At 42.5% G+C, this 14,192-nt stretch overlaps 1 protein-coding gene across 2 annotated transcripts in view; it reads right to left on the reverse strand.

Annotated features, from left to right (window-relative positions):
• The window catches only part of Filip1 (filamin A interacting protein 1), a 165,490-nt gene that overhangs the window by 14,048 nt on the left and 137,250 nt on the right, over nucleotides 1-14,192 (reverse strand). The window contains exons 5-6 of one of the 2 annotated variants that reach the window (XM_059268278.1): nucleotides 4,399-7,204; nucleotides 735-792 (exon numbers count right to left, since the gene is read on the reverse strand). In XM_059268278.1, coding sequence (XP_059124261.1) covers nucleotides 735-792; nucleotides 4,399-7,204 — 2,864 coding nt within the window. Of the gene's footprint in view, nucleotides 1-137; nucleotides 793-4,398; nucleotides 7,205-14,192 lie in introns of those variants that run through there. The other variant, XM_059268277.1, reaches the window with a different exon arrangement.

Genomic DNA, 14,192 nt, shown 5'->3' on the forward strand with positions numbered 1-14,192 from the left:
ATGAGGAGCTTTTGTTTTTCCAGATTTTAGAGGCCCTGCGATAGCTTTGAAAAATTTTTCCTTACATCACATATATTAAACTCAAGACTGGATAGTGCACAATGACAATGGTTAAACTCTGTCTTATTTCAAAATAGTTTTTTTTTGGGGGGAAAATGTAGAACTAAGTCTATTAAACTTGGCTTACAATTAGAAAATTTGGGAGCCAGCCTTCAGGAGCATGTAATTTGGCCCCCAAATCTCACTGGTGAAGAGACAGGGCTTCTTAGCTGATGAGCTAAATTCGATGGGGCCGCATGCTAGAAGTAAACCTGAACTCAGGCCAGACCCTGTCTTAGGGCTAGCATCTTCAACAAAGCGTTCAGCAAACAGCAATTTTGCTAATCAGTTCTATTTCCCTGCATTGAAACAAATGCACAAAATAGGAAAAAAAAAAAAACCGCATGGCTATTAGATGGTTATTTTATAAACAAGATACTTAAAACTTAAATTAGTAGTACATGTGAAGGGTTGGCACAAACAGAGGCAGGTTGGTTTCCATAGCAGCAGTAGCATCCTTACAACATACCCCCTTAGCCACTGCCCTCAGCCCTTCCCCCCTCCAAGAGAGGCAGTGCTGCGGGCTGCAGATTTCTTCAGCTCTATTTTCATAGACTGAGTCTCAGCTCGAGGCTGGAATTTGGTCAGATTTCCTGCTCCTGGGGCTGCCACTACTGGCTTTCCAGCTTTCATACCTTTTGACATAGGAATGCGGGTGGGTGTAGGCCGCTGAGATGACCCATCTTGTCCCGACTGTAAGAAAAAAAACACAGACAAAAGGGATATGTTGGTGAGTTGCCCCAGTTATGCCCTAAACCTATGCATTGGCATAATTCCTGCCACAAAGGAGCAGCCACACCAACCTGTCCCAGGGAAAAGGACTCAGAAAGTCGGCGTTGGCATCTAACCTATTCAGAACCCTCCCTTTTCCCTTCCTAACATCTATGCTGAATTTCCCTCTCAAACCTAAGTTCACCTTCTTTATCCCTACCCAAGATGACCTCAAAACCTAGTTCTTAGAGGCATGCCACTGTCCTGTTTTCCTGTCATTTCAGAGGAAGTGGCTCTTTTCACCTACTTATGACCTCAGACTTTTCTGTTTTAATTGGCACCCTGACCACGCCCATCTCCTTACAATGTTCCTCCCAGTGCATTGCTTTGGTCTCTGTCTGAGTCTGACCAATGCTTCCAATCTCTGACGACTCCTGTCTTCTCCTGATGGTTCATTCGACCCTGCCTGCCTCCTAGATGTGCCACCATGCCCTTTTAATAAGGTTTCCACTTTTACCCTGAGAATCCCCTTGCTTGGAATTCCATGCAACTCAGCCCTAGAACCTCTCGCCTCCAGCCCCTTCTGCGGTGCAGAGCTAATTTCCAACTACTCACTGGACGTAGACAGCATCACGTGGCATCTCAGAAAGTGTCACGCTGCTTGCTCTCATCCCCAGCAAATGTCCTTACATTTCTCACCCTACTTACACAGTAAAGACAGGAACCCCTGGGCCACCCTCTGCGTGTACGCTGTTGTGAAATCTTAAATTCTTGTTCTTTCTCCTCTTCCTTCTGAGACAGGTTCTTACTATGCAGAGCAGGCTGGACTGAAAGCTGCAGCCCCCTCTTGCCCGCTTCCTGAGTGCTAGAATTACTAGCATATACCACCATACCTGGTTCTCAGTTCTATTTTCAATATGTCCCTATTTACATTGTCACTGCCACCGTTTAATCCTATACCATCTCTAGCTTAGAGAACTGGAATGGCACTCGTTAGCCTGTGTTCTATTTGTGCTTTCAGATGTTTGATAGAAATATCTTTCGGGAATAATGTAAAATATTTTCAGGATTATTTGTTAACTTTTCAGTGACTCCCTTTATCTATTCAGAGAAACTAAATGTGGGTTTCATAAGCCAATGCCTAATCCCTGAGTGTGTTTGCGTATTCTGCACCTGCACTTCCCCACGACCACTGCTACAGCACAATGGGATCACTCACTATGCCCCAAACTCACCAGGCCCCTTCATATGGCCATGCCTTCACACATTCTGCTTATCCATGCACTCCTCCCCATGCCTTCTGACCTGTGATGCCTCCTCTGGTAGTTCCTTTGTGCATACCTTTATCACACAACGATTAAGTTCTAGTCCTGCCTCACTGACTCGGGAACATTTACAGATCTCTACACCCCAGCACCGAACGCCAAAGTGGAAGTGTGGCTGAGGCACAATTAAAAAGCAAACAAATGAACACCCAAAAGAACTAGCTTCACTGATTACATTCTAAGAGTAGTCTCCTAAACCTTTTTGCTGTTCCAAATTTTATTTTGTTGAATTTACCAAAATACATGGACCGCCATCATTTAGGCCTGTGCAATCATACGTAATTCTTTTTAAATCTTATTTGTGTATAGGGCTTAAGTGGCAGCCAGAGGGTAAGAATATCAATCTGAACTTCAAAATGAGGAGATGATGCAGCAGCAGAAGAACCTGCTCTACAATACAATGATTTACACCTCCACTCTCTGTTCACAAAATGCAGAGACAAAAGACCTTGCCCAGTGGAGCTATGCTTCGTTCTGCTGAGAAACAGTGCAGCATCCTTTGAGAAGGCCAACAATGCTGAACCCTGTTTGACTCCAGGGGAGCCAACAACTCAAAGCTTTCCTGCCAAAGCAACGACCGACTCACACTATAAAGTCTGCCTTGAATCTGTACACAGGGAATTAGTGTAAATGATACTAAGGATATCGGAAGACAGGCCATGGCTCATGTATTTTAATAATGAGTTTGCTTTTAAGAGATTTCACCATAAGCTATAGGATATGCTCTGTAGCTAAGAATCACAATTTCTAGCCTGTTAGTTTGAATTAATATTTAAGAGGTATGTGCTGTTGTACAGGAAATTTGTCCCTGAACCTACAGATCCAAAACAGCAGGATCTTCACAACACAGGACAACAGGATATCCAAGAGGAGCCCCACTGAAAGCCCATTATTGGTGGTGCAGCAGAAGCCAGAGGCCTCGAGCCAGACCAATGACTCCTGGCAATGAACACTTGCAAGTAAAGATGAATGGACTAAAGGGTAGGCTGTGTGACTCAATGGGCCACACTACAACTTTCATGACAGGACACTTCTCCCTCCCTGCCCCCCCACTCTTATTATTATTATTATTACTATTTTTGTTTGGTTTGGTTTTTCTTTCAAATTTGGTTTTGTTTTGTGGGGAGGTTGCAAAGGCAGAGGGTGGATACGAGGGGGGAGGGAAGTAAGTGGGTTCAGAATGCATGATGTGAAATGCACAAAGAATTAATAAAAGTTTAAAAAAAATCTCTTACATTCTAAGAAATTAGAACTTTTTGCTGGACCTTACAGCCAGGGGTAATAATACACCTTGAGGTCACTTAGACTACTGTGTACTCAGCCTGTTTATTTAGTCTGCTTTTAAGAGAACAATGTAACAATTTTACTTGCAGACTTCCCATGTGATCAATATTTACCACTTAAGCTAATGTATAGTTGTAATCTTAAGTTATATACTCTTCCATACCCCTGACACAGAATAATGGATGTGTGTTATGATAATCATTTGTTAGAAAACACAAATAAAAACTGAAATCAGTCTTTCAAAAAAAAAAAAAGAAATTTGTCCTCAGTAAATGGAGACAGTTGTTAGAAGTATTTGAAAAATACAATTTGTACTTAAGATGTACTTCAGACATTTTCAAATTTATCATCTCATCTAGTCATCAAATAAATATTTATGAAAAAATGCATGCTCTTTGCAAGATATTGTTAAATAAAATACAGATTTTAGACATATAGAGTCACTTCTATTCCTTTTAAAAGATTTTAATATGAAAATTTTTCACTCCTAATTTTGGAATAAAGTATGGCTGTGGCCATACATAATCACTACTGAACATTTACACAATGGAAATAAACCTGGAAACAGTTTTAACTCTTCCTGTATAGAGACTGCTTATTTTTAAAAAGTATTTTGAATATAGAAAAAAATCACATTTTAAACCTTATGATTATTCTATAGCACCATTTCAAAGAGATTGTCTTTGCAAGTATGTTTTGGGGTATCCATAAACTTATGTGAATAAATGAAATATTTTCTTACTGATTCAATTGATCAAAATGTGAATTTTCAGTTCTAGGTGAGATCTTTTTCTGTGTAGGCAGCTGCCCGGGGAGTGTCTGGATGCAGGCCAGGGGTTTCTTTTTTGTGCTTGGGCTGGGTTGTGTCCTGCCCCCCTCCACTCCCCCACTACCTGCTACCCCCTCCAGTCCCCCCGCCCCCACCCCCACCCCCACCCCCAACCTGCTTGCACTTTGCTCTGGGTCCTCCACTACTCACCACTGACTGGGTTCCTCTTGTGGATGATGTTGTGACCGGGGTTATGGTTATAGTGCTGGTCACTTTGCTAGCACCAGGTCGTGAAGAGAGGTGGTTCCTGGGAGAGCGAAGGACTGTGCCTGTAGAAACCTCCTTCTCAGCTGTCACATTGACGGGCCTGACGGTGATAACTGGACTCACGCCTTCAGCTGCAGGCCCCGGGGATCGTTTAAACTGAGAACCCAGGTGAATGTGAATTTTATTGTCTTCCGTGGTGATGATATTGGCATTGGAGTTGTACTTCCGCACCGGGGTGGGAACAGTTTGTTTTTCTGGGGTGACTTTAAGGATAGTCCTTCCCATTGGTACTTCCTGGGATTCAGGAGAGACAGCAATTTCAGAGGGAGCTGCGGATGTTGACACCGTCATGATCTGGATCGGAGATGCGGGCCTGTCTGCAAAGGCACCCCTTCCACCTTCCGGGCTCTTCTCTCTGGAAATAGTAGTAATCGTGACAGGGGACATGGCTCGTTCTGGGCCGAGAGTCGGATCTGCACTTTTGGGCTTTGGCGACATGACATTGGGTGATGGAATAATGGTTATCCTTGGTTTCTGATTGCCTAAAGTAGGAATGACGGTGGTACTAGAGAAAAACTCTTCAGACGTGGGGCTTGTGATCTCCAGGGTCGCGGTGCTGTTCTCGTGGTCTGGTGTCACGCGGATGTGCAGGGGCTGGCCCTGCTTTGGTGCTAGGACCAGCTCCCCGGGGTGCCCTGCACCTGGGTTTGACCGAGGCCCTTTCTCCTGTGGGGTAGAAGGGCCGTTTTCTCTTTTTCTCATCCAAGGAATCCAGGACTTCCTCATGGTGAGCTCGTTGGCTGCTGGGGGATACCTGTCGAGGACCGAGGATCGTTCCATGGGCTTCTTCAGGCCCACCTGTCGAAGATTGCTCATGATGTGATTTTCTTCCTGGAAGGATTTGCGAATGAACACAGCCGGGGTCTCCTCCTCCGCAGCATCCCCGCACACAGCCTCGGTCTGCACTCCGGTGGAGGCCACTGGCACGTCCACCATCCTCCTGCCGTTCCCGGTGGGCCTGAGAGCGCGGCTGTAGCGCTTGGACAGCTCCAGCTCTTTGGTCAGGTTGAGAACTTCCCGCCCCATGTTCTTGTTCTTATTCTCTTCTTCCATAAACCTTTGCTGAAGGACCGAATAGTCCACCTGGAGCTGGGACAGCTGGTCTTCTTTGTTCATCAGCTCGTGGATCTTCTCCTTGAGAGCCTGCACCTCAGCCTGCAAATCACGACTCTTAGCCTCCTCCAGCCGAAACCTGTGCCGCAGCTCGGCTTCCTGGCTCACAGCTTCTCCTTTCTCTATGGCTTTGTTCTTGGCCATTTGGTGCTTGATTTCTTCCAGCTGCTGCGAGAGGAAGTTTGCCTTGTCCTGCTCGGTTCTGAACTTCTGCTCCAGCTGGTCATACTCATCCTCCGTCTTCATCAAGTCGCCTTCCACCACCTCCAGCTGCTGGAGACGCTTCTTCAGCCTCTCGATTTCCAGCGTTAGTTCCCTGATCTTATTGTCCTCGGGGCAGGTGAACTCAGGCCCCTTGCCGGACCTCCCTCTGTTTATTTCCCTTTCCACCTCCTCTATACCATCAAGCCGCTTCTTCAGGACATCGACGCTGCAGCTTAGTTCACAGGACCTCTCCTCTTCACTTCTCAGCTTACCCATCAATTCATCCCTCTCCTTTGTCAAACTGGACACCCTTTCCTCCATCTCGGACTTGAGTTTTAAAAGCTTCTTGCTTTCCTCGATTAGTTTTTCAGTGACGTCCATAACCTTTCCCTGTTCCACCTTAAAGTTTTTATTCAACCCATCCACTTTTCTCTCTTCTTGCTTTATTTTTTCCATCATGTTTTTCCTTTCGTCCACCAGCATCACAGTGAAGGACTTGAGCTTCGTGAGGTCATCTTTGAGGCTCAGCTCAGCCTTCTCCAGTCTACTTTCCGAGCACTCGAGTTCTTTAACTCGACTCTTGACCACCTCCAGCTCATTCAGCAGGTCTTTGGTTAGATTCTTCTCTTTCTCCAGGTTCAGATGGAGCTGGGTGCATTCCGACTTACTCCTGCTGAAGGCTTCCTCCAGCTTCTCCAGTTCCGACATCCTCTTCTGCAGCTTCTCCACTTCAAGCCGGAGCTCCTTGCTGTGGTGCTCCTCCTCCTGCAGCTTCTTCTTCAGCTCCCTGCACTGGGCCTCCGTCTTAGTGATCTCTTCATCCTTGCCCTCCATCTCCAGCACGCGCTTCCGCAGGCTTTCCACCTCTGCCATGAGGCTGGAGTTCCCACATTCCCCTTTGGAGATTTTATCCCTCAGCTCCTGAAGCTCTTCCTCGGCCTTCTGGAGGTTTTTGTTGGTCTCTTCCAGTTCTTCGATCCTTTGAGATAAGCCAACCAGCTTGAGTCGAAGCTGTCTGTTGTGAGACTCCTGGTTAGCCAGTTTGGCATTCATCTCTTCGTGCTCCTGGGAGAACCTCGAGGCCTTGTGTTCGAAGTCCACTTCTAACTTGAGCAGTTTCTGGCGGTCTTCTTTGGATTTGTAGGTGACGGCTTTGAGCTTCTCTTCCTCCTCCCTCAGTTTCTGGGTGAGGTCCTGCACTTTCTGACTCTGCAGGCCCAGCTGCTCAATGTGCATCTGCCTCTCGTCCACCAGCATGAGTGCGAAGGACTTCAGTTTCACGAGCTCGTCTCGAAGTTTATTGAGCCTCTTAGCATTTTCTTTTTCTTTGCGGGCTTGGTAAGCCTTTTCTTGTTCAAGGAGCTTTTTCAACCTAAAAACCAAACATAAGCTAAGTTAAGAGAGGAATCAGCACACAGATAAGGTCTTAGATTAAAAAAAAAAAAGCTATACCACGGTCCCTTATACTTCAGAATAGTACGGCTTACCAATGGCTCTCAGTAAAATTAATGAGAAGCCAGGATAGTAGTTCCCCTTGGAGAGGGGCAGTGACTACTAGGGGACATGAGAAGGGCTCAGAGGGCAGTAGTTTCTGTTTTATGATTTACTTGCTGGATTGTTTAATTTATGGCATTTCATAAGCTGAACATGGGATATGAGTACCTTAGGTTGGGCAACAATAATGACTTTATATAGTGCTTTCTATATTCCAGGAACTAGTGTGTACTTTATCCTAACAGGAACCCTATGAGAAAAGTACTGCTTCTTCACCTTCATGTGGGCAGTGGGGAGTGGGACATGGGAGCACATGTAACCTGCTCCATACACACAAAGTGAGTGGCCGTGCTGGAATTCAACTCAGCCATCAGGCCTCCAGAATCCTTACTTATCTCTTCCACACCGTCTAACTTCAAGGGAGAAATCTACTTAAATAAAAGAGACAGATCAGAAAAGGACTTACAGATCTTTTTATTTTGAACCTTTGAAAGAGATTACACAAGCCAGATGTAGTGGCAAATGTCTTTAATCCCAGCACTCAGAAGGCAGAGGCAGGCAGATCTCTGAGTTCAAGACCAGCCTGGCCAACAGAGAGAGTTCCAGGACAGCCAAGACTACACACAGAAACCCTGTCTCAAACAAACAAACAAACAACAAAAAACCCACAACCCCCCAAATAACTACATAACTATCATCTTATAGGGAGAAGGCAAAATATGCTCTGATACAAAAGCTTCTCTGCTCAAGCATTTCCATTGACATGATCTGCTAAACAATGACCCGAAGCTAAACAATGGATACATAAGGGTTCATTACACTAGTCACTTTGTCTTTGAGAATATTTGAAACTTTCCATATGGGAATTTTTAATTCTTCTCTGAAGTTTTAACTTCTCCCTGTTTCCTCATGTCTCAGTTCCTTTCATCTCTGATATTCTGACCTTCCTTATAGCATCATGATACTCTGTTATCTGTGGTTATGATTCTTCCATTCTTCCTCACATTTTCAAAATTAAATTTGCTAGATATTTCTAAATTTTTATTTGATAGTCTAACTTGTGCTTTTTAAAAAAAATATTCTTTCTGTTTTGATCTGCACGTATTTGTGAATTTATCTTTCTTTTTACAGTGTAAGGATATACTCTTATGAGGAATATAGAGAGGTGAGGTCCAGCTTTATGGTCAAGGCTTTTAATAAACACCAGTTTTGAAGCAGTTATTAGTCTGTGTTCCTTCCAATATAGGGGCCTGTGTACACCCTCACTTTTCCCTGGAAATAAGTGATGAAAGATTTCATGGATTTTTTTCCCTCCATTTCCTTGATACTTCCACTTTTCAACCATCTTCCCAAATGTATTGGTATTAATCCCAAGCAGTAATTGTCTCCTTGTGTCTTTAAGAAGGTATCTTTCACCAGCATCCCCACTGTGAACTGCTGATGTCACTGAAGTCACCCAGGGCTTGTTCTTGGCCACATCATGCTTATTTCCACTCTAATCAGCACACCATTTTTGCTCCTCCCTACCCCCAACTCTCTTGTTATGCCTGTCTCTTCAAGAGAGAGGACAGGTTCAAACTAGCAAGGACATGATAGTAATTAAAGATGAATGAACCTCAAAAGAGTCAAGCTTGCATGCAATTTGAAGGCTTTAATCACAATGCATTTTTTCCCAACTAGAGAATACTCCAGAGCTAAGCAGCTTGTTCACATGATGAGGCATGGCTTTACCAAGGAAGAAGAACCTCTTTTTAATAAATCTCCCTGGTTCTTCAAGTCAGTGACTATTATTATTATCCAGAAATAACCTAATATCCTCAATGTGCTGCACTGGAGTGGGATGGGGAGAGGTGGGTGAGGCAGGGGTATGCAGCTTCAGAGTTAAGACCCCACCTTCATTTGCAATGTTGACATTTTCTTCATCATGGATTTGTGTTACTAAAATATAGTATATCTTGATGACTGATACTCTGGCAACTTCTTAAATTTTATACTAATGTATGACTCTCACTTGCCTCACCCTAGACCTAGCTTTGATAATTGGAAGCTAAAGAGTCATTTTGTATATATAAAGAAATGGTAGATCTTTGATAAGAGGACACAGCTTTTGACCTTTATGGATATATTAAAATTACATTATTTATTTATTTATTGTGTATGTTTGTGTGTGGGAGGTGGGAGTGTATGTGTGGCATATAAATGAAGGTCAGAGAACAATGTGGGGGTTGGTTCTCTCTTGCTGCCATGTAGGTCAAAGGTATTAAATTCATGTCATCAGGCATGGCAGCAAGTTTGTTTTGTCTTTCTTAGTAGTAAGGATGTATTTATAACACCATTATATACTTTTTCTTCTTTTCTTCTTGTGAAGACCACCACAATTGTAAACCATCTTTTCTAAATCTTTGACCTTAGTCTACAGAAAAGAGACAAATAATTAGTGACACAAAATCAAAAGAGAAGAAAATTTAAAAGTCAACTTTTTGCTAGCAGCTTTTGTGAGTTGCCCTTACCTCACTGTGGCCAGCCCTGTAGTGACAGTCATGATTTTATATTGTAACACTACAGCCTTTAAACTTGAGTATAATGAGCAATGTTATTACATATACTTTGGTTGTATAATCCAAGTAATTTTAAAAACACACAACTCATAGGTAAAGCACCATGAAGTTCTACTCAATAAGATTTTGATGAGTTATGTGTAATTCTGCTCTAGAATAGGCATAAATAATGTGTCTTAAGGTCTAGTTACTGAAAATAACAGAAGAAGGATATGATGACTATTCTTAGTTGTCAACTTGACTACACCTGGAATTAACTAAAACACAAAAATGGAGGGCACACTTATGAGGGACTTCTTCTTAATCTGAAGTAGGAAGATTCACAGATAATCCAGATCTTGAGTGGGAAAACATACCTTTAATACAGATCATTTGATCTGGGAAATCCCACCTTTAATCCCAGTCACACCTTCTACTGGAAGTCTATATAAAATATGGAAGAAGAAAGATTTTGCTCTTTGCCTGCTTGCTCTCACCTTGCTAGCAAGTCTATTCTGTCACTGGCATTACAGCCTACTTCTTTGGGATTCCAACATGTATGGAAAATCAGCTGAAACATCCAACCTCGTGGACTGAGCAACAACTGAATTCTTGGACTTTCTGTTCATAGTCTGTCATTGTTGGATTAGCCAGACCATAGCCTGGAAGTCATTCTAATAAATCCCCTTTCTATACACACACACACACACACACACACACACACACACACACACACACAATTTATTCTAAATCTAATAACATTCTAGTTAACAATGATAAAATGGTTTTTAAAATAATTTAGTATATTAGTAGTAAACAGTTATTCATCATATCTAAAATTAAGTTCTAGGTAATTATTAGTCATTTGTGTATAGAACCATGGATATGCTTGGCACTTTCTGACAGTTTGATGTCTACTAGAAAGCCTATATTTGAAAATCATCAAGAGGGAAATCTTTGATCACACATGCTAGTATGAAGTTCTTTGGTGCATATGGAAATATTACCACCATGATTCATTAACTCACTGAGCAGTTTAACAGAGATGGGTTGAATGCCCCTTACCTAACACCAGACAGTGGACTATATATTATTAATAATTTTTGAGTCATTACAAGGTAACAGGAGAAGCGCCATTTATGCTTTAAATATAGGCTACCAAGAGGCAGTCAAGGATGGGAACATGGATGGCGAACTTCATTACTTGACACTCTTGTCATTGCTCCTGAATTCTCTTGTCAGAGCTGCAGACCACATGGTACCTCTCTGAGAACCAGACCAAGGTCCCTCTCCTGGCCAACTAGCCCCAGCATACAATGTCTGGCTTGACTTGTTGAATGATAACTGGATGCCAGTTATCTTTTATGGTCAAGTACTCTTGCAAACTAAAACCCATAAAAATGGAATGGATTATAAGTTTGTAGTCTTGAAAATTTGAATCCCTAGTTCACTGGTCTTTAGGAGGTGAGCAGATCATGAGGTCAGCCCTTATGAAGGAGGTTGGTGTCCTTGGAAAGGGGATCCCAGAGAAGTCTTTCTTGCTATCTCTCCACACTGAGAGGTATACAAAGAAATGTTTGCAGCCTAAAGACAAGAAGAAGGCTTGCAGCAGAACTTAACTATGCCACCACCACGGCTCACCACAAATAAAAAATTCTGATGTTTATGAGCTACCCAGTCTTGTTACAACATCCTGAATGAACTAGACACAGTATACAATGTTCCTACAGACTCTCCTCTCTCAGCTCTCAGGCTTCAGTTCACATGTCTTCTCCCAGGAAGAACGTTTTAATGTTTTCTCACTTCCTAAGTTGTTCAAAGTACTTTGCAGACACTCTCAGGTTGGTAAAATGAAGAATTGCCTGAGATGAAGAAAGCAGACATTAGTCTCTGTTTTTAAGATCTTTCTAAAGAATTGAGTAAATTCATTTTATTTAACAGTTTTCACAAGGAACAGAAAAAGCCATGAACCATATAAATTTGCTACCCAAATGCATCACCTTGGGCTCACCTTCCCAGGAGTCACTTCACTTCTCTCCCTCCCCCAAAGGGAATTTCCATATTCCATTTTCCCAAAATATGTTGCCCACGTTCATCACACCTAATTATGAGATGCTCCATCTAGGGGACAGGTGTGTATCACAGTCACAGAATACTTTCCCTCTCAATTTAAGTTCCACGGGGGTGGGAAGGGTGGGGGGAGGGGTGGGGGGTGTTACTTCGGGATGCCAACAACAAGAGGCTGTGCAGATGAACGTGTCTTAGCTTCTGATGTCACAGCAGAGGGTATCTTTTCATGTGTTAGTGTGGGCCTCTCTCTCATGGGATTTGCTTATGGTCATACAGAACATGAGGGAGATTTCCTAGGAATATTCAGACAAATGAAGGCAATTCTCAAAGGTGTCTGTTGTCTCATTTTACTGGACACATGCATACACAAATGTCAGGTTGTACTTTTTTTAAACGTATTTATCTGGGGAATTCCCAAAATAAAAATATTCTATTGTAAATCTTTTCATTAAGGTATATTAATCAAATTTGTTGTGGGTTAATTCATTTTCTTAAGGCTTGTTTAAAATGAAATGGACATAAATTAGGTAGCAAATTTAGTAAGTGCATAAAATCATTCATAGTAGTGCATGTTCGTTTATTTATTAACTCAGAAAAGCAATCTTTCCCCCTCTTCAGAATGTATTGCCATTGCATTTAAAGATCTTTAAAAAAAAAAAAGCTGTTAAATATGTGTTAATATGAAGGTTTATTAAGTATTTTCATTATTATGTTAAGATTTATCTAATTATTATTTTAGCCAATCTTGGGACAACTCTACAGCTAATAAAGGAGGAAAAATCAACAGTCAAAATGATCACTTTTAATTTTACATCGATTTTTGACTAGTCTTAATCCAGACAAGAAAGGAAGCAGAACTCATTTCAGCGTTCAGAAAGGGTCGTCAACTTCACAAGTTAAGGGGTGGGAGTTAAAGACCCAGGCAGGCAGGTCAGTGGTGAACCTAAGATTTCCATGACTACTGAATTTGGGATTTTTGTCACTTTGAGCACGGAGACAAAATATTACTAACAATAGGGTTACACAAATGAAATCTGACAGTACAGACCATGCTATTCCCCTGCCCTTATGCTCAAACGTCTTCAAAATGAGTCCTGTAAATCTGAAACAACCTTATGAAAACTAGATTTCTTTCTGAAACACAGTGCCCTCCAGCCCTACTGAGCATTAACTAGAAACTGTTTATTTTGATATGCTTTGCTGAAATCAATGTTCCTCAATGTTTGAAAAGCCGCTGAAGCTGAACTTTTTTCACAGTTGTTTAATACGATCCGAACTTCACTTCCAAACCCACTTTGAAATCAAACCTGTTTGCTTAAGCAAATGTTATCACTGCTGCACTCAAGTGTTTCAGAACAAACACGGCTCTCTTCAGAGCCCTGCGTTCTAATCACTGCCAATGTTTACGAGACTCCACATCGCAGAGGGAAAGATCAGCAGCACATTCATGGAACCAGAACAACAGAAATACCGACAGCAATATTATCCTTAAATTAGCATAGTTTGTTTTGCTTTGTCTTTGCTTATCAAGAATTATAACTACACGTTCAGCAAGGCTTCCTGTTCAAAGCATTCAGAACACATCAGTTGAACTGAGGGTAAAAGAGAGGGATTTTTTTCAGTTCTGACACAAATTCCCCGTGGTTTCCGCAGAATGAGATGTCCCCCTCCCTCAGAAAATCAGTGCTCATCATACCACAAGGTGCAGCCTGGCCGGTTTCAGTCAAAGGTTCTGAAGCATCAGGAAAAGTCACGATAAACGTGATTTTCGAGGGTTGTCACCATCCACATTCAGTAAAACCTGTAGCCGCGAGGTGAAAGCCTGTTGTCCCTGCAGCCCTCAACAGTTAGTCAGGACACTACAAGTGTCCAAACCCAGCTTCCAAGAGGCTCTGCAGTAACTCTGAAGAAAGGGGGTTCACTGCCAAGGAAGCCTCTTAGCAAATGAAAAGCGTGTGGACTGAAGAGCCAGCATGGCTTAAATCACAGCAGAACTTGACTTCCTTACCTTCTTACTAGAAAGCGTGCCACTTTTTTTTGTTTTTGTTTGTTTGTTTTTAATATAAGGAGGTACTGAAGTCTGTTCAACAGCAGCAGGCCTTGCTCAGCCCCTTACTCCACAGGGAATTAACCATCACATTCGAACAAAGCAAGGTGGACGTGGTGTAAAGCAGCTTGGGGCCCCCGCTAAGTGATGATGTCATTCTTCCCTTACACGGTTCATTATTGTGCAGATTTTACTTTGGGGCTGTGAGAAGA

The sequence above is a fragment of the Peromyscus eremicus genome, chromosome 7 (genome assembly GCF_949786415.1).
Source record: "Peromyscus eremicus chromosome 7, PerEre_H2_v1, whole genome shotgun sequence".
Taxonomy (NCBI): domain Eukaryota; kingdom Metazoa; phylum Chordata; class Mammalia; order Rodentia; family Cricetidae; genus Peromyscus; species Peromyscus eremicus.